At 36.0% G+C, this 21833-nt stretch overlaps 1 protein-coding gene across 3 annotated transcripts in view; it reads left to right on the top strand.

Moving 5' to 3' along the window:
* LOC126890701 (zinc finger protein 271-like) overlaps window positions 1-21833 on the top strand; it is a 40332-nt gene that overhangs the window by 2319 nt on the left and 16180 nt on the right. For 2 of the 3 annotated variants that reach the window (XM_050659865.1, XM_050659862.1), the window contains exons 2-3: window positions 642-767; window positions 18383-18556. In XM_050659865.1, the coding sequence (XP_050515822.1) occupies window positions 642-767; window positions 18383-18556 (300 nt within the window). The remainder of the gene's footprint in view (window positions 1-641; window positions 768-18382; window positions 18557-21833) is intronic. The other variant, XM_050659863.1, reaches the window with a different exon arrangement.

Here is a 21833-nt window from a genome sequence, read left to right as displayed (position 1 = left end):
TATACTATAACTATATCATCAGCAAATGTGATAATTTGCGTCAATCTATTAAAAATAGTTCCATTCATTCTAATATTTAATTTTCCCACTGACTTTTCCAAGGCAATATTAAATAGGAGGCAAGCCAGCATGTCCCCCTGTCTTAGACCATTATTAATTTCAAAGAACGTAGAGTTTTCTCCTTGAATTCTAACATATGAGCTTACATTTTCCATTGTTAGTTAGGTCAACTTAACTAACTTAGGTGGGATCCCAGAGATGGTGGGTATCTATATATTCTAGTGACTTTTCTAGAATCTGCCTATAATTTGATGTACAGTTGACTTTCCAACAGTAAATCCGCATTGATATTGACCAACAACATCCTTTGTAAAATGTGTCTTTCAAACAATATATTGCCAAAGATTTTATATGCAGATGCTAACAGAGTAATGCCTCTATAGTTCTTACAATCCAGTTGAACACCTTTTTTGTGCTACGGACATATTATTCCCTTTATGTATGTACCCTCTTCTAGTACCAATTCATTTTGCCATATAAGTTCTATTAGTTTATGGATTGCTGCAAAAAGATGATCACCAACTTTTTTTATAAATTTCACTTAGACATGCTTACATACTTATAATTCCTATTTTTATTAGCTCTCACAATAAAAGCTGGAGTTAAGGAAGAGTTTGGTGATGGTGATCCAAGATATATACAGAGTCAACCATCCTCCTCCCTTGATCCCAAAGGCTTAAAGAATGAGTCAGACGAATATAACTTGGGTAAGAAAAATGATAAAATATTGACAGAGTTATGCATAACTGGACCAAGCACAAAAAATAATTTTGAGATAAATGTCTCCAAAGTTTTTGGTTTGGTAAAAATACATTTATTAATAATTATGGAGGGTTCAGAATACAAGTGAACCAAGTCCACTTTAGCTACATTTGAGCTGCACAGGTTTAACGTGAAAGCTTTGTAACAAAATCATCTGTTAACATTTTTAAAAGTATAATACAGTGGAACCTCGATTATCCGTCTCTCCATTAACCGTCACCTCTGTTAACCGTCAGGGTCCGAACATAAGTTGTATTGAGTACATAAGCAAAAAATTGAGTCATCCATTCATTTTTTTTAGCATTGTGATAAGCCAAACGAAATTCGCTGAATTGTACAGTGCGGTAACAAATGAAGTTATGGCTGAATCAACTGTTTTGTTTACGTTGCCTAAAGATGACGAATGGTTAATTTGTGATGAGGACGCAAATGACTATCGATTGCTGACAGCTGATGAAATTGTTGAAATGGCAAAACAGAGGCTGACGAAACAGGTTTAGAAGCTGACACAAACTTGTAATTTGACGGTGGCGATGTCGATGATGCTTTTGCAACTGACAAAGATTTGCCTAAAGAAGCTAGAGAAGCTGCATCTCACATACAACCATTCATCGTGTGGTATTCTCGACAAAAAGAATCCAATAAAGTAGATTGCATGATCTTACGCCGAATAAGAAAATCAGCCCTTGCAAAATGTGAAGCATCAGTAAAACAAACAAAGATTTCAGAATATTTTAAATCAAATTCGACAATATTAACATGAACACAAATTTCTCTTATATCATTAGACAAAACATACAAATAAAATTTGAGAGTTTTATTATCAATTTTTATTTTTTTTAATGTTCTGTTAACCGTCTTTTCGATCATCCGTCATACCCTTCGTCCAGTGCCCTGACAGATAATCGAGGTTCTACTGTATACAAGAATAAAAGAACCGCTAAACGCTGTAAAAATGAGTGGCGCATACAATATTCCAGCTACAAACAAGCTGATATGAATATTACATGGCGCAAAAATGTATTTTCATTATTTATTTATTTATTTATTTTCAACAGGCTGCTGCCCAATATGATTACAAGTTTATAATATAATATTTGAATATACATGTGTGTCAATAATTATTAAAATATAATAAAATAGTTATAATAATACAATAATATATAAATATCACAAACAGATCTACATATCACAACAATGACTATATCCATTCCACAACTACTCAAATAAACATACGCCTGAGGCCCAAAATGAATTCAGCTTTCGGTGCAAAAAAATCTAGATCAGGGTGAATATTTGCCCATCTTAGTGCTCGAGATAAAAAGTTGTTATAAGCATAGTTGGTTCTGTGAATAGTAACATAGAAAGTTTGGTTTAATCGGGTTCTGCGGAGAGGTACATGGAGACCAACCTGCTCAAGTAGCTGAGGATACAAAACCGTTGAATTAAATATGCCGTAAAGCATCTTCGCATCTTTAATGATTTGTCGGTTTTGCAATACTTACTTACTTTCCGTGTCCGGAACACCAACAACTTTAAATTCTGTATTTCCAATGGTTGGCCACATAGATGGCCCTGTCATTTGCTATAATTAAGTCTTGTTCTGTGCAGGTCTCTCTCATCTCTGTGCATGATAGTAGATGCCGGCTGGTCTGAACCGCGCCACAGTCGCAGGTATCGTCCTCCTGGTATCCCCATTTTTTCAGGTTACTAGCACAACGTGAAACGCCGGTTCTTAGTCTGTTTAGCGCTTTCCAAGTCGGATACGGTAAATTGTGTCCAGCAGCCATTTCCTCCGAGGGAGGAAAATGTGTCGCGGTAGCTGACGCTTGCCGTGTTCGGGGATGGATCTTGATATTTTCAGGAAGCTTTTCCGAGATCTCTGCTTGGCTGAGTTTGGTGGTCATATAAGGGGTGTCTTCGGTCCGTCTCCTGCTTTTTCCGTTCTACCTCTGACGTGACCTTCCTCCTGATAGGTGGTGGAGCAATTCCAGCAATGGGGTATACCTCTTCGATAGGTGTCGGTTTCAGGCAACCCGATATTATACGGACCGTTACATTTAGAGCCACGTCGACGTTCTTTGCGTGAGCAGAGTTTGCCCATACTGGTGCTCCAAACTCCGCGGCCGAAAAACATAATGCCAAGGCAGAAATGCGGAGAGTGTGTGGTTGTGCTCCCCATTTTGTATTAGTTAGCTTGCGGATGATATTATTTCTGGCACTTACTTTCTTCTTGACATCTTGACAGTGGTATCGGTAAGACAGAGTTCTATCCAGACGGACGCCAAGGTATTTTGGCGTCTTGTTGTGTTCCAGCATCTGACCACGCCATTCCACCTCCAGCGACCTTCGGGCATGCTTGTTTCTCAGGTGGAAAGCACATACCTGGGTTTTTGTGGGATTGGGTTTCAGATGGTTTTTATCATAGTATTGAGCTAAGTCTCCCAGGGCATCTGTCAGTTTCACTTCGACTTCATTGAAGGTTCTTCCCTGAGCTGCCACCGCTGTATCATCAGCGTAAATAAATTGCCTTGTTTGTTGGTGTATGGGTTGGTCGTTGGTGTATATGTTGTATAGAATCGGCGCGAGGACACTTCCCTGTGGTAGCCCATTTTTTTTGGTCCCTCCACCGACTGTTCTTGGACTGGAGCGTTATGTAGAAGCGTCTATTCTGGAGGAGACATTTCACTAACCTTGTTAGTCGGAAATCCTTTGTAGTTTCGTAGAGTTTTGCGAGTAGCCGTTGATGGTTAACTGTATCATAGGCGGCAGTTAGGTCTATGAACGCTACTCTTGTTATTTCCTTCCGTTCAAAACCATCTTCAATATGTTGGGTGAGATTAAGAATTTGACTGCAGCAGCACTTTCCGGGCCTGAATCCTGCTTGTTCTGGAATAATTTTAGACCTTGAAAAGGTGGCACAAGAGAGATACAGGTCTAAAACTCTTTGTATCCGCCGGATCCTTCCCTGGTTTTAAGAGGGCTACCACTCTAGCTTTCCTCCAGATTTTGGGGATTTGTAATGTACGGATGCAGCAATTCATCATTTTTACGAGCCACTCTACAGTTTTTAGTCCAAAGTTCTTTATTTGCTCTGTTCGTATGTCGTCCAGGCCAGCCGCTTTATTATCTTTCATTTGATGGAGCGCGCCTCTCATCTCCTATAGACAAAAAGAGGTACCTGGAACATCTCTTTCTTCGTCGATATTCCGTTGAGCTCTCACCTTGTTCTTTCTTGATGTCGTCTTACCGTTCATTAGAAGATGATGGGCTATCTGATCGGGTGTGACTTCTGTCATGTTGACTGCCGGAGCAGCGGGATCGTTGCCAAGATTCCGAATCAGCTTGCACCACCTTTCCGTTCTGTTGGCGGATATCGCATGTAACATTTCCTCCCCAGCCTGTATTGTCGCTTCCGAGAAAGGGTCTTCTTCATATAGCTGTTCGTATCTTTTAAGTAGGGGTTTAGATTCTTCATTGAGCCCCGCTATGTACTCAGTTCGACAACTCAGGGATAAATTTCCGTGATACTTGCTTTACGATTTCTACAAATTTATCGTATGAATCAGGGCAAGGTTCTAGCTGGGAAACTCTTGATCCAATGTTTCAGAGAATTTTTCCCATTTTGCTTTAGTAAAGTTGAACCTTCTCTTGAAAGGAACAATTTCGTATCTGATTGCCGCGTTGGAAAGACAAATTATTGGTCTGTGCTGTGTCTTTGGGAGGGCGCTTCCAACGATTTTTGTCACCTGGTCTCCAATTCTGTCGCTGACAAATATATTGTCTGGGTTGTAACCTCTGCGCCATCTTCCGCTGTTGAACGACGCAGGCTGCTTTGGATCGTGAATAAGTTTTAGGTTCATGCTTTCAGCCCATTTTTCTAGTTCTTCGCCATTGGAATCTGTTTCGTTGTAACCCCACGCGACACTGTGATAGTTGAAGTCACCCAGTACGAATTTGATTTGCTGTGATTGAAAGTTATTCGGTTCCTCAAAAGCAAAGTCAGCGTTTGGTGGTTTGTAGATTGACGTTACTGTACAGGAGTTTATCTCCACTGTGAGGATCTCGATGTCATTTTGATCTGTTAGAGATGTGGATGCTACGTCGATATCTGGTCTGACGAAGACTGCGCTACCATATTGGTCGTGTGGTCTCTCCAGTATGAGCTTCATACCCCGAATCCTTGGTCTGCGGCTTGCAGTACCTCTATGGGTTTCTTGAACCAGTAGAACATCGACACCATGTTCTCTGCACATATTAGACAATAGGTCTTCTTTATCTGCTGATAGTCCTTCAATATTAATTGAGGTCGTCATCAAAAATGGCCTTGATAAAGACCGTTTTCATTTTGATTGCATCTGTGTTGTTGGTGCACCGGTGTTGAAAGGATTAGCCGACATTACTCGTTTCCAGGGGACGCACGATTGTATTCACAAGTGATCACAATCTACGTGGAGGCTCCTTTCATGTCCCCCGGTTTTGCAATGAGAAAATGCCAAGTTGGGTTTCAATTTGATGATAATTTACTTGATTTAACTCAAAAGGTATACCCAGTTTATATGCTACATATTTCAAGAACTTGTGTTGGACTGTCTCGATTTTTGATATGTAAATATTATAAGATATATAATAGTATATAATATATCGATACATTTTTGGCAAAGTAACGTAAGTGACATTTTGTGTGTTTTCCATTAAACTAAAGCTATTATTGTTTAGAAGGTACTGCCAAAGTGTAGTAAGTCTAGAATTACTTCAACTAGGCTTACAACACTTTGGCAGTACCTTCTAAACGATAATAGAGTTTGTTTAATGGAAAAGGATGATTCGCCAAAAATGTCACTTACGTTACTTTGCCAAAAATGTATATCTTATAATATCCATACACAAGCATAATACTCTAGATGAGGTCTAACTAAAGAACAATATAGTAGTTTAATTGCTTCAATATTCTGAAAGTCTCTAGTGTATCCTTTTATAAAACCAACCATTTGTAAAGATTTGGAAATTTTTGACGTATAATGTGATTAAAATAAAAGTTTACAGTCTAAGTTAACTCCCAAATCACGAATTTTAGTAACCCAGTCAACAGGAATATTCTGTATATTATAATTATATTCTATTGGGTCTATCGATCGTCCAAAAGAAATAGCATGACACTTGGATGCATTCAGGGCCATGGCATTCAACATACACCACTCACTCAACCGATCAAGATCATGTTGAAGATTAATACAATCTTCTGTATTGTTGATAATTGTGTAGAACTTTAGATCATCTGCAAAAAGAAGATGTGAACTGTGCCGGAAGCAGTGGTGTATATCATTGATGAATATGTTAAATAACAGGGGCCCCAAATGTGAACCCTGAGGTACTCCTGAATGAACCTTAATCTCACTGGAAACAAAATCCCTGATACGCACCATCTGAACTCGGTCCATCAAGTATGTTCTCAGCCACTCAAGAAGTGGACCATTAACACCCATTTGTTTATGTTTAAATATTAAAATATTATGGTTGACCCGATCGAAGGCCTTGGAGAAATCGGTGTATAGTGCATGTACATGTACCCTACAGCCCCTCTCCAAGGCCTTCCTCAGGAAGTCCACAAACACTAGTATATTACATTCTGTTGATCTGCTATTCCGAAATCCAAATTGTTGGTCTACTAGCTGTTTTTCAAGTGAAGCTTTAAGATAGTCACATACAAAACATTCAAATATCTTTGGTATTACACTAATTATACTAATGGGCCTGTAATTATTCACCAATGAATTATCTCCCGCTTTATAAGTAGGTGTTAAAAAACTATTTTTCCAACATTCTGGAAATTCACCCTCATTTAAGGATGGATTAAAGATGAGAAAAAAGGTCTGGATAATATGAAACAACAGTTCTTGAGAAAGCTGGGAGGCAACCCATCAGGACTAGGACTCTTATTCGCATCCAGTTCTGATAATTTTAGATAAATATCAGATATAGTTATCTTGAAACCAGTCAGGTTAGTAAGACCAAATGTAGGTGAGTCACTGGGTATGACACATATTTGAGTGGAATATACTGTAGAAAAATATTCTGCAAAAAGATTTCCAATATCTGGTCCTTGATTGGATTCAACACCACCATACCTTAACACAGCAGGCAATGAGGGCTTTCCCCTCCGTGAATCCACAAACGACCAAAATCCCTTCAAATTATTTCTTAGTGATAATTCTGTTAAGTAGATATGATTTCTGTAGCTTTCAGCTTTTAACAATTTACAATTAGTCCTCAGCTGAGAAAAAGTCTGATAATCCAGAACTGATTTAGATAAAAGATATTTTTTGTGAGCTTTGTTTTTCTCAACTATCAGGTTCTTTAACTCTAAAGAGAACCAAGGAGGGAATCTACGTTTTGAATACCTTTTTAGGGGGATGAATAATTCTATAGCTAAGTAAACTATATCATAAAAAATATTTACAATTTGATTCAATGTTTTTCCTAAAAATAAATTATTCCAACAGAACTGTGACAAAAAATCAATTATTTTCACATAGTCAGCCGACTTGATAGAAACCGTCACTAACCAAACCACTATCATTGGGGTGCCCTTTGGTCATCTTTATCTCAAATTCCAGGGGTGGGTTATGCATACTCAAAAGAGCTTCATCAGCTCTGGACACAGTTACATCAGCATCAGCGACCAACACCAAGTCCAGAATATTACCAGTTGCATTCAGAATAGTGTTGGACTGAAACAAATTGTGGTATGCACACATACCAGATACAACCTGCAGGGCTTCAACTTCAGAAGCTGTGGCATCTGGTAGAGGAATTGTTGTAGAGCACATATCATTTGAAAGCCTGATTTGCCCATATAAATGAGTCAGATTAAATAAATTATTAGAAGAATTCTTTACTTCGCAACAACCATATCTCGGATGAAGTTTGGACATGCTTGCTATCCGGCACATTTATACAAAATAAAAATAATTGATAACAATTTTTGTGATATTTGCAATGAAACGGCAGACTTAGATCATATATTTTTTAATTGTAAGAAGTACACACATCAGTCGGACATTCTTACAAAAAATTTAAGAAGTTTAAACGTTTACGGTCCCTATAATGTTATGTATCTTTTGGCTCTGAGTGATAAACGGATTTTTGAGTTTATTTTGTTTTTCCTATATGACTGTAGAATTAAGTTATAGAAGACTAGATTAGGCTTGTAACCTTAAATGTCTTTCCTTTTGATTTCCTACATGCCTGCCTTACCGTGTGGGGTGGGTATGTAGGTAATCAATAATTAATAAAAAATGATAAGAAAAACCCTTGGATGAGCAAAGTGTGACCCTTGTCCTTATCCCAAAATGTTTATTAAGATTAATTTAACAAAAATTCACTTTGAAAAAAAAATGTTTAACAATAATATATCTATTCTTAACAAAAAGGTCGGTCAGACTTAGATAACCTTAACTTAGATTACTGTTTAGATAATTTAGATAAGATATATTATGTTTACTTATGTTTTGTTTATATTATGTATATTTGTTTTGTTTGTATTTTGTTTATATTAACTACTACTTACTTTGTTTCCGACTGCATGGTCTTATTCTAAAGCCAATAAAAAAAAAACAACATTTTTGTTTAATTCATTAATATTTTTTGTATTTTGACAAAGGCATCCGATTTGGACGTCGAAACGTTAAATAAAATCATTTTTTTAGTAAAATTGTGGCTTATTTCCCATTAAAAAATAGTTAATTACAAAAAATGCCACAATAAAATAGCTTCAAAACAACATTGTCCTTCACTTTCAAACAGCCAAGTCCAGATGGTAAAGTTCGCAGCACTTAAGTACACTTCACCGTTTTCTTTTTGTATAACAAAGAAACAATAGTGGTAGTACAATATTGAATTCTCTATGACTGGTACACTGTGACAACTTCAGCAACAATCATTTATTGACTGCAATTTTCTTTTATATTTGTTGACTGCACTAATTAATTCTCGAAAAAGAATTGCTCACATTTTATTAAAAAAAAAACTTAAAACATTAAATGTTTAATGTAGCTACTTGTATCGGCTTTACTGATAATTCTTCTTCTAAAGGTGCCTATCTTCTGGAGATGTTGGCGATCACATTGACCCGTCTTATTCTATTCACAGCAGCTCGAAATAGATCAGTTGGCGTTAGACCAGTCCACTTCCTAAGATTGGCCAGCCAGGATATACATCTATGTCCAGGGTCTCTCCTACCCTCAATCTTGCGTTGTAGAATCAACTGTGGCAGTCAGTATTTATCATTACGCATAATGTGGCCGAAGTAAGCCAATTTTCTGTTCTTTACGGTGTTAATTATTTCTTTATCTTTTCTTAGCCTCTTGAGAATAGTTATATTAGTTATATTAGTGTGGTGTATATGTTATAGTCAAAGCCCGAATTTCAGGCACTCCTAGGTTTGACTAGGCAATCCTCAGGTCTGACTGATGGTCTTAGTCAAAGCCCGAAATAAATTACAGTTTCGGCCTTTGACTAGTCAAACGTAGGAGAGACTAAGTTGGTCAGGCAAAGGGGCAAATCGGGGTTTGACTAGTCAAACCCCGATCAGCTATTAAAATGTCGTAATTTGTTAGGTTTAATAAAACAAGAATAAAAAACCGCTAAACGCCTTAAAATGAGTGGCGCATACAATATTCCAGGTACAAAAGATCTGATATGAATATTATGTGGCGCGAAAATGTATTTTAATTTTGATGTAAAACAAAATTCTAGTTTTATTTTAAAATATTTTTCCATAATATTTGCTAAATTTGAAGTAAACGCGCCACAAAAGAGTAACTTTGATACAGTTTGAATTTTGAAACTCTTTTGTGGCGCGTTTACTTCAAGTTTAGCAAATATTATGGAAAAATCTTTTAAAACAAAACTAGAATTTTGTTTTACATCAAAATGAAAATACATTTTCGCGCCACGTAATATTCATATTAGATCTTTTGTAGCTGGAATATTGTATGCGCCACTCATTTTTAAGGCGTTTAGCGGTTTTCTATTCTTGTATCCGGAGTTTTTCAAAGTTATTTATAAATTAAATGTATGAAGTTGAATGCAATGTTCCTCTATTACTCGTTAAGCTTTATAAATGGTCACCTTTGTTACATTATCTCCCAAATGATCTAGTGTCCATCGAATGTACACTAGATTTTTTTCTATTCGAAATAGATTGAAAAAAAATATTGAGATGACCGGTAAATGAAGTCGGATTGCCCGTTGCCAGATCAAATTTAGCGTCGTAATCACTACAACTACATAAACCATTTCAGGAATAATCGTTAATTGGATTATACTTTTGTAGCTTAATAACTTCTAAAAGGCTTAACCTATTTTGATCAGTAAACATGAGTTTGAAACGTATTTACCAGTAGTATATGATGGATCTAAGGTCAAGTATGATAACTGAAGCTATTAAAGGAATTATTGAGCTTGAGAAGCCGTTTTTCCCGTAGGAAACAGATTTGATCATACTTATGAAGCCTATAACTTAAAAATTCGAATTTTCCCGGATATAACGTATACACCGTTAGATTCGTCTAGAGTCCTTCTGCAAACGCTCAGTTATTGGCGCAATTCGTAGGTTGAAATTTTGAGTAATTGTCGAAAAACCAAAATTTTCAAAGTATAGTTTTTCAATTTTTCGGCTATACTGAGCCGTGTGTATGCCTGATCCTGACGGCTTAGACACCATTTGAAAGCTTAACTCAACACTATTGATTTGGTGTATTTGCGGTTCTCCTGTCTCTTCTTGTTCCGAAGATATATACCCCCCAAAAATATGCCGTTTTGTACCTACCAAGTCCTCTAGCTGGCTTATGGGTGGTCAAAAGTCACAAACTACACCGGTTCTGAATCGGCCCTTACCTCCTCTTCAAACACAGAAAAAAAATTCAAATCGGTTTAACTTTCAAACACACATACATACATATCCACAAACATTTTCCCTTTTTTAAATAAAAATTGAGTCATACTTCTGAGCTCGGTAACTTTTGAATGGTATAACATATTTTTAAAATTAGACATGCGTTGAAAAGGTAATGATCACTACTAGTAGAAGCCGCAAAGGTCAGACTTAAACCTTTGAAGTTTTTGGAAGTTTTGGGGACGAGAACGAAGAACAGACCCTAAATAGAAAGGGCCGTAAAATCCACACCCTTGGACCAAAATGGATGGTTGACATATGAATGGGTGAGTCTTTTCCTGAACTTTAAGATGGGACTTGGCCCATCTTTCAAATCAATCAGATTTAGAAAATCGAAAATTTCGTGTATATATAGTGTCGCTTGTAGGGGGTGTTGGTGTGCGCCACTGGCAAGAACTGCCGTTCTCTGGTAATGTCATTTTTTAATTTTACTATTTATTATTTTTATATTGTATAATTAAAATAAGAAAATTAGTGTTTATTCGCACATGTTGAGGCATTATGACATTTAGAGTTGCACAATAGAAACCTTTTACACTTCGTAATTTGAAAGAGCATTTCTTATTGCACTAGCATTTTATAAATCCTTTTTCTCTAAATTTAGAATCTTTTGTACTAATTTCTCTTAGAGACAGAGACAGCTTAACATCTGGAACATCTTCGAAATTAGGAAATTTCTCTTTGCATTCTCTTATTTGATTTCTTGAAAAAAATGTGTTTGTTGTTCCTTATTTCGTACCAACTCTATATAAACCGTCAATTGTTTTATCTTGTATGCTCCTCAAAATATTTCGAGTATCCTCTTTGGCTCTATCAAAGCTGGGGATAGGTATTGTTACAGTTTTTCCGATCGAAATTGGAGGACATTTTTTTCACTTAATAGTTTCATAGCACTAGCCTGGGCATGAAGACCTTCAATCGCATTTCCTTTATTTATTGTAATCTTTTCTGTTTGTGCACAACGCATGCTCAAACGCATGACAAGAAGATGCTCGAAATATTTTGGATATCATACAAGATAAAACAATAATTGACAGTTTATATAGGGATGGTACGAAATACGGACAATAAACACACTTTTTCCAAGAAATCAAATAAGGGAATGCAAAGAGAATTTTCCTAATTTCGAAGATGTTCCAGACGTTAAGCTGCCTCTATGAGAAATGAGTACAAAAGATTCTAACTTTGGAGGACAAGGATTTATAAAATACCACTGCGATAAGAAGTGCTCTTCAAAACCATGTAAGTGCAAAAGGTCTAACGTATTATCCAACTCTAAATGCCATAATGCCTCAACACGCGAGAATAAACACTAATTTTTTATTTTAATTACGACAATATAAAAATAATAAACATTACAATTAAAAAATGACGTTCTATTAAACCTAATTTAACAAATTACGACATTTTAATAGCTAATCGGGGATTGACGAGAAATTAAATTTCGACCTTTGCTTGACCAACGTAGTCTCTCCTAGGTTTGACTAGTCAAAGGCCTAAACTGTAATTTATTTCGGGTCTTGACTAAGACCGTCAGTCAGACGGACGATTGCCTAGTCAAACCTAGGAGTGCCTGAAATTCGGACTTTGACTATAACATATATATGAGACCCTCAACATACGTCGGTAGCACCACATTTCAAACGCCTCTAACCGTTTTATGGCATCTTCTGCGAGACTCCAGCTTTCAACTCCTTAGAGAAGGGCACTATAAGGGCACGACGTAACATCTATGAATTCTCATGCTTATATTGATACTTAAAGACAAGTTGCACAGTATCTTCCTAAGACTGTTAAAAGAGCTTCTGGCTTTTTCAATACGAGTTTTTATTTCGTAGCTATGATCCCAAGTATCCTTAATGTTGCAGCCCAGATAGCACATTTTCTGTACTCTCTCTAGGGGTGTATTGTTTAGGGTAATTTGGGCGTTTATGTTGGTGTTTTTACTAATGATCATTATTTTTGTTTTATTTTACAATTTAGTTTTAGGCCGTATTTGTTACATGCTTCTACAACATTATCCATGATCCTTTGGAGCCCCTGCGCACTATCTGCCAGCAATACTGTATTGTCTGCATATCTAATATTATTTATAAGTCGTCCATTCACTGCAATCCCATCTTCGATTCGTCCAAGGCCTCTCTAAAGATGTTTTCAGAGTATATGTTAAATAATGCTGGTGACAGTATGCAACCCTGTTTAACTCCTTTTTCGACTGTGAAGATTTCGGACAGTTCATTTTCGAATCGAACTGTTGCTTTTTGTTGGAGATATAAGTTTGAGACAAGTCTTACATCCTTACCATCGAGTCCTGATGTTTTTAGGATATCGATTAGTTTTTCCATGTGGGACTTTATCAAATGCCTTCTCGAAATCTATGAAACAAGCATACACATCGCAGTTGACATCCCTGGCTCTCTGTTAGAGAATTAACTTCTGACTATTTATCAAAAGAACTTGATATGTTTATTGCACCTAAATGCAAGATATGCCGGGTGAAAAAGATGACATAACACCAGACACTGCACAGTTAACTAGAATCGACTTATTCTCTTGCTCGTCTGATCGATCATCCTTTTTTAGATCGCCATGGATCACTTCCAAGCCTAAGAAAGAGTGATATAAAAACCTCTCTCAAACATATAACAAAACATCTAGTCCAGCCAATTACATTGAGATATCCAAAACTCCTATGACGTATTAACCACTCAGAACAGAGGACAATAGTTCTTTGTTTACGTTCCCAAATTCGCGCTAATAGAGATGCAGTGCCGTAACTACCATTGTGCAACTGGGGCACTGCATAGATTTTAACGAGGAAATAAAAATATGTATTTTAAAAGCCGATCCCAACGAAATATTTTCAAATGACACAATTTCCTGAGGCCTGAGGTAAGCTGGAGCTCTTGAGGCCTAAGCTAAGCTGGGGTCCCCGAGACCTTAACATAAAAATTTAAATTATTACTTAGAAAATTAGTTATTTCGGCATAATAAAACCTAAAATGCCATTGGAAGACGGTCCCGGGCTAAGCTGGGGCCTCCGAGACCTTTCTTAGTGCCGGCGCAAATTGATCTTAAGCCAGACACAGCCTGGCACCGGCGAGTTGCGTAGAGAGTTCTGCGCATCCTATATCAGTGAATACAGTGCCAGGTCTACACATGCGAACGTTTGTCATCGAAACACAGTTTTCTGGTGTCGTGGGACGCGCGACTCAATTCTCAGATGTGGTTTTGGTTTCGAGATGGACGTAGAGAAGCTAATAGAAATCGTTCGGAATTATCCCTTTGTATATGATACCAGATAAAAAGATTTTAAAGTTATTTTATAACATATTTTACTATCAGTAGCGGAGAGATTATTAAATAATTCTGATATTATTTTAAATATGTATTGTGTGCAAAAATAAAATATTCAGTATAAGATATCTTTTTATGGGCCCTATTATGATCAAATTCGATGTTTTCGAAAGTCATGCCGCTACGAGTACTAGGGAGATGTTAGGTATTTAAAACGTTACAAGTACGTAAATACGGATTTAAAGTTGCCTACTCAATTCAGTACAAGGATCAGATACATCTTCTTCTTCTTCAAGTGCCATCTTCGTTCCGAAGGTTGGCGATCATCAGGGCTATACGTATTTTCGAAACTGCTGACCGAAACAATTCGTTGTTGCTACAGCTATACCATTTCCGTAGATTCCTTAGCCAGGAGTTTCGTCTTCTTCCTATGGACCTTTTTCCTGCTATTTTCCCTTGCATAATTATTAGAAGCAGTTCATATCTTTCGCCTCTTGTACTGTGTACCAAGTATTGCAGTTTTCGTTTTTTTGATCGTAAATATGACTTCCTTTTCTTTATTCATTCTTCTCAAGACCTCGACGTTTGTGACTCTCTCCGTCCATGATATTCTCAAGATTCTGCGATACATCCACAGTTCAAATGCCTCTAATTTTTTGGTATCAATCTTTTTCAGCGTCCATGACTCCATTCCGAGGAACAGCATAGAAAGTACGTAACATCTCATCAGGCGAAGTTTCATTTCAAGGCTCAAATCTCTTCCACAGAACACTCTCTTCATTTTAGTGAATATGGATCTGGCTTTTTCTATTATTATTTTGATTTCTGCTGAGCTATCGTTGTCTTCATTTATAAAAGTGCCTTAATATTTGTATTTGCTAACTCGATCGATAATTTCATTGTGTAAATATAAATTTTGGACATTTCGTGTTGATTTCGATATTACCATAAATTTAGTTTTCTTTATGTTCAAAGATAGTCCATATTCTTCGCTGCAGTCTGCTATCTTATTCACCAATGTCTGTAGCTCTTCAAGTGTTTCTGCGATCAGAACGGTGTCGTCGGCAAATCTCAGATTGTTTAATCTAACACCATTTATTTTAATACCTATGGATTGCTCAGAGAGTGTTCTATTCATTACGTCTTCGAAATAGAGATTAAACAGGGTTGGTGACAGTATACACCCTTGTCTCACACCTCGCTTTATTTCAATTTCTTCAGTGGTATTATTCTCTACTCTCACTACTGCTTTCTGATTATAGTAATATTTGCTATTAGTCGGATATCTCGTTTATCTAAATTCTTTTCTGCCAGGAGTCTGATTAGATGATCATGCCGCACTTTATCAAAGGCCTTGTTATAATCTATGAAACACATCAGATACAGATACATCAGTATTTTGTAATCAGTATTTGTACTCATTATCTACCACTGAGACCCGGTATCAAAAGTAACCGTTACACGTCCGCACTGATTTTGCCCGTCCCTCTATTCGTTGCAGAGACAGCCAACGGTTGGGTTTTGTTGTGAACAATATGCGGTGCTCTAGAAAAATAACTACACAGGTCACCCGTCCCGCCGGTGCCAGGTTGTGCTCGCTTAGGATCAATTTGCGCCGGCACTTAACCTTTAACTACACGCGCTGGCGTACTTTGTACGCCAGATATAAGAATTCTACTGGAAATATATTTAAAAATTTAATTTTTGACCTTGCTTATTTTTCTAACCTATCACTGGAATGTGCTTTACAATTTGGTTTTAGTTTCGTTATAATCGTCGTTCTGGAAATATGGTAATTTACATTTTATTATTTGTTGTTTCCGGTGGTGGACAATATACCCCAGGATTATATTACTATAAGTCGTAATACAGAGAGAGTCTGTAAAGTGGAATAAATTCAATATCTCAAATACTAATTGTTTTTTTGGAAAATGCTCAGACCCGTCGATTAGTATTTCAAATTGTCCTTTTTGACATTCAATAATAATGTATACAGGGTGTCCCAATTTAGAGATATGACGTCATCGTCGATTTTCTTAAATGGCAACACTGTCATTTTGATAGCTAATTTGATAGGGTTTGTAAAGTTATACATAACTGCAAAATATCAAATTTTTATTCTCTACCATTTACAAGATAATAGAAAATAACAAAGTTATATCTGTAATTTGGTATATATTCAATAATTAAAATACTAACTGTTTTTTTGAAAAATGCTCAGACCCGTCGATTAGTATATCAAATTGTCCTTTTTGACATATAATAATAATGTATACAGGGTATCCCAATTTAGAGATATGACGTCATCGTTGATTTTCTTAAATGGCAACACTGTCATTTTGATAGCTATTTTGATAGGGTGTGTAAAGTTATACACAACTACAAAATTTCAAATTTGTATTCTCTACCATTTAGATGATAATAAAAAATAACAAAGTTATGAAAAAGAAGTAATCAACTAATAATTGAATTTAATTATTTCAATAAATTAAGCAAAAACTCATAATGTTGCCCTCAATTATTGTCAAATTGTCAATGGGCAACGTTATGAGCATTTGCTTAATTGAAATAAATAAATTCAATTATTATTTGATTACTTCTTGTTCTTCATAACTTTGTTATTTTTTATTATCTTGTAAATGGTAGGGAATAAAATTTTGAAATTTTTCAGATGTGTATAACTTTACACACGCTATCAAAATAGCTATCAAAATGATAGTGTTGCCATTTAAGAAAATCAACGATGACGTCATATCTCTAAATTGGGACACCCTGTATACATTATTATTATATGTCAAAAATGACAATTTGATATACTAATCGACGGGTCTGAGCATTTTTCAAAAAAACAGTTAGTATTTTAATTATTGAATATATTCCAAATTACAGATATAACTTTGTTATTTTCTATTATCTTGTAAATGGTAGAGAATAAAAATTTGATATTTTGCAGTTATGTATAACTTTACAAACCCTATCAAATTAGCTATCAAAATGACAGTGTTGCCATTTAAGAAAATCGACGATGACGTCATATCTCTAAATTGGGACACCCTGTATACATTTTTATTGAATGTCAAAAAGGACAATTTGAAATACTAATCGACGGGTCTGAGCATTTTCCAAAAAAACGATTAGTATTTGAGATATTGAATTTATTCCACTTTACAGACTCTCTCTGTATAAGTACATATTTTAATTGTTTTTTAGTCATTATGGCAAAAAATATATTTTTCTTTGTAAACAATACTTTTTCTCCTGTAAAAAATCACATTTAAAAAAAATTTTATTAGTAATTTTATTTATCATGGAATCCAGTTATTCCATGATTCCAGTTATAAATCCCAATTGGCTTACTGAAAAGGAACTCCAAGTATTCACTGATGCCGAATAAGGTTTATAACAAACAACTAAGTTCATTTTAAAAAAAAAATTAAACAAATCCGCTATTTTTAAGTGTATTTTCTTGTGGCGTACAAAGTACGCCACGCGTGTAGTTATGTTATAACTTGATGCGCGGGTAGTTAAAGGTTAAATATATAAATTGTTACTGAGGAAATTAGTTATTTTGGCGAAATAAAAACTAAAATGCAACCGGAGTAGGGGCCCAGCTACTTTGTCTTAATCAATTTACCCCAGACCCCATTTTGGTATGTAAAAAGAACCAGATTTTTCCGGACCAACCCCCCCCTTTCCGCTGGGGGTAAACCACCAGACCCATCGGTAGGGGGCCCCCAGATCACGTTTGCCCCGGAGCCCCGAACATCGTACTTACGACCCTGTAGAGATGGTTCTATTCGGCTTAAAACGTAAAAGATTGCTCATTATTTAATCCAAATAAAACTTACTTAAGTGCCTATTCTGGCAACACAAAGAAATTCAAATAAACAGATCTGACCGTTTCTTCATAAATTCTATTAGAAAATAAAAATAAGCTTGAATTTTAGTATTCTGTCTTAAAAGCGGATGGGTAAGAAAACCAAACACATGAAATCCCTCGGGAGAACTTTATGATGCGTAGGAAATATTCTCAAGCAGCAATTTTTTAACTACATAGTTTTTACTACAAAAAACTCGTATGATATACAGTAAAATGAAAGATAATGTTTTCTGCAAAAGATGAAATTTAACAAAAAATTAAGTGTTTTTGTTTCTCGTTACAATCTATACAAATGAATTTGGTCTTTACTGTGCCGTGCCAAGCTGTGACGAGCCGGGCGTTCATAATGGCTTTCCTGCTGTAATCGGCCAGACATTTTTCCTTTCTTAAATTAAAACAATATAATAATATAGTTTTTATTTTAGGCTTTCTTGAAAAGAAGAACACATCAGAAACTATGAAAACAAAACTTGTACGGTCAAGTAATAAAGAACAACATATCAGCCAACCTGTTGAAAACAAATCATTTAAATGTGAAATTTGTTTGAAGCAGTTTTGCCAAGCAATTCGTTTGAAAAACCATTTAAGACTCCACTCCGGTGAGAAACCTTATAAGTGTGATGTTTGTTTCAAAGAGTATACTGTAGCAGATAGTCTGAAACGCCACATCAAATTGCACATTGGGGCAGTGCCCATGTGCAGAATTTGTTCTAAGCATTTTAGTACTGCGAGTAATTTAAAAGCACATTTGAAGTTACATACAGGAGAGAAACCTTTCAATTGTGATATTTGCTTTAAGCAGTTTACGCAAGCAGGTCACCTGACGTCACATTTGAAATTACACACTGGAGAAAAACCTCACAAGTGTGAAATTTGTTTGAAGCAATTTAGTGTTGAAAGTTATTTGAAAAGCCATTTGAGATTACACACTGGGGAAAAACCTTACAAGTGCGAAATTTGTTTAAAACAGTTTAGTACCGCAGCTCATTTGAAAATACATTCTAGAACACACACTGGGGAAAAACCTTACAAGTGCAAAATTTGTACTAAACAATTTACTATGGGAGGTAGTTTAAAAATACATATTAGAAAACATACAGGAGAGAAACCTTACAAGTGTGAAATTTGTTTTAAACAGTTTACTTATAGACCTACTTTTAATAATCATATGCAAATACACACTACAGGCGAGTAAAACCGCAGTTTGGTGACTCGTTAGTAAAGCTATTGCAATACCGCGGTTTTATATATCGGCCTCATAAAAATGACGTTGCAGGGTTCAAAAGCGGCAGTCAGAGTAGACGGAAAACGGACCCCCCTGTTTTATAGCAACATGGGAGTGAGACAGGGACACGCTCTATCAACCATGCTATTCAACCTAGTTCTTGAGTCAGTCATCAGCAAAACCAATGTAACCGGCCATATAAACATCAAGAAAGTACAAATTACTGCATATGCAGATGATGTAGCTATCATTAGTAGGAACAAGCTACGATTAATGGAATCGTTCAAAGAAATTGATCTTGAAGCAGGAACGAGGGGGCTTAAAATAAACGAAGTACAAGACCGTCAAAAGAACATTTGACAATGAAAGTTATATCACAACAGACAACTATACTATTGAACGTGTGGATGCCTTCACATATCTGGGCACAGAAATCAATCGAAAGAATTCCGTAAGTAGCGAAATTAATGCACGTATTTACAGCGGGAATCGTACATACTATGCTAATAAAAGATTGATGACATCGAAATTATTAGACAAAAGAACCAAAATGACTATCTACAGAACATTGATTAGCCCCGTAGTAACCTATGGTTGTGAAACATGGGTAATGACGAAAAGAGATGAAGCCTAACTCGGGATATTCGAGAAAAAATACTAAGAAAAGTATATGACCCGGTGCAAGAGGAAGAGAGGCACATGGAGAATCAGGAGAATCGGCGAGGTTAATGAATTGAATTAAGGTTGCGATATTGTACAATTTGTGAAAAGTCAAAGACTGTCATGGCTGGGTTATGTGCAGAGACAAGACAATGAAAAAACAACAATAGTATATTATTCAACGAGCATATAATAATGGCTATTATAGTATGATACAGTTGATCCAAAAAAGGCATAACCCAGACATCCAAAGTGAAAGTTATCCTTCAACACCAAATTGTTCTATTGGGACCGTGCAAGTTCGGAAAAGCGACACCTGGTTTCTACGCTCTGCACTTTTATTCGCACTTTTAATTATATTGGCCAATCATATGGTCCTGGTTACTGCATAATTGTCAAGGCCATAGTCCAAAAAAAATAAGAAGAAAAAATTAGATTTAGGTTATGTTATTAAAACGTAAATAATTGTATGTAGTAAATAAAATTAGTTATTAAAATGCAGTACTGCAAGCAAAATACAATTAATTAAATTTACCTTTATATAATAATTGCATATCATATCAATATTGTGGAGCAATATGTAATTTTTCTTCTTAAATGACAATAGGTATGAAATGTACGTCAATTTGACAATTTCAATTGACAATATGAATTATTTACGAAAGTTGCAATTTTTCTCCGCTATTCGCGCACGATCGTTTCGCGTATCCCTTCCAAGTACTTGCACACCGCGAATACGGTCCATATTATGTTCAGTAAAAAGTCACACCATTTTGAGCGTCGTGATTGGGGGGGGGGGGGAGGTGGGGTGAGAAGTTGATAAATTAGGAGTTTTTTACGTTTTTCGTCAATATTTCTAAAACTATGCGGTTTAGCGTGAACAATGTTCTATATAAAAATGTTCTACATTAAATTTTAAACAAAAAAGGCCCTATGCATAATCCTTCTAAAATGAACGGTTCCAAAGTTACAGAGGTAGTATAGTATAATTGGTCCAAAAAAGGCCTAACCCCGTCATCCCAAATTACAGTTTCCCTCCAACACCAAATTGTTCTATATGGTCCACATATTCTTCAGTAAAAAGTTCCACCATTTTGAGCGTCGGGTTTGGGGTAGAGGGGAAAGGAAAAGTCGGTAAATTAGTAGTTTTTTATGTTTTTCGTCAATATTTCAAAACCTAAGCGGTTTAGCGTGAACAATACTCTATACAAAAATGTTTTGCATTAAATTTGAAATGAAAAAGGTCGTATGCATAATTGTTCTAAAATCAACGGTTCCGGAGTTACGGAGGGTGTAAAGTGGAGCTTTTCCATATTTTTTATATTGCTTGGACAAATTATATTATTACTGAAGAAACTACATAATTTTTTTTAACAGGATTGTGTTTTCTAAATATAATTTGCTATTTCAATTGCCGGTGGTATGTTACTGATAAGCCCTTGAAGGAACGTCAACCTCACCAATAGGCTTTTACAGGCCTAGGCCATATAAATCTCTGGTACGGAGAAACCCAACCTCAACTTTCTATGGACAATGTCGCATGAATATCTTTACAACAGTAAAATTTTTGTTTCAAATTTAATGTAGAACATTTTTGTATGGAATATTGTTTACGCTAAACCGCTTAGGTTTTGAAATATTGACGAAAAACGTAAAAAACTACGAATTTACCGACTTTTCTCCTCCCCTTCCCCCAAACCCGACGCTCAAATTGAATATGTGGACCATATAGAACAATTTGGTGTTGGAGGGAAACTTTAATTTGGGATGACGGGGTTAAGCCTGTTTTTGGACCAATTATGCTATACTACCTCCGTAACTTTGGAACCAACCATTCGTTTTAGAAGGATTATGCATAGGACCCTGTAATGATACGCTGATACGCCGAACAAGCATCGACCTTGGAACCGTGCGATTCTCTTTACCCAGTCCCTGCTCGGGCGCCATTTTAACGGGTAGTTCTTTTAAGGGACGACAGACTCAGTAAAACA

This window comes from Diabrotica virgifera, chromosome 8, assembly GCF_917563875.1.
Source record: "Diabrotica virgifera virgifera chromosome 8, PGI_DIABVI_V3a".
NCBI classification, from domain to species: domain Eukaryota; kingdom Metazoa; phylum Arthropoda; class Insecta; order Coleoptera; family Chrysomelidae; genus Diabrotica; species Diabrotica virgifera.
The sequence above is the reverse complement of the archived record's forward strand: the minus strand, read 5'-3'. Positions and strand labels throughout refer to the sequence as shown.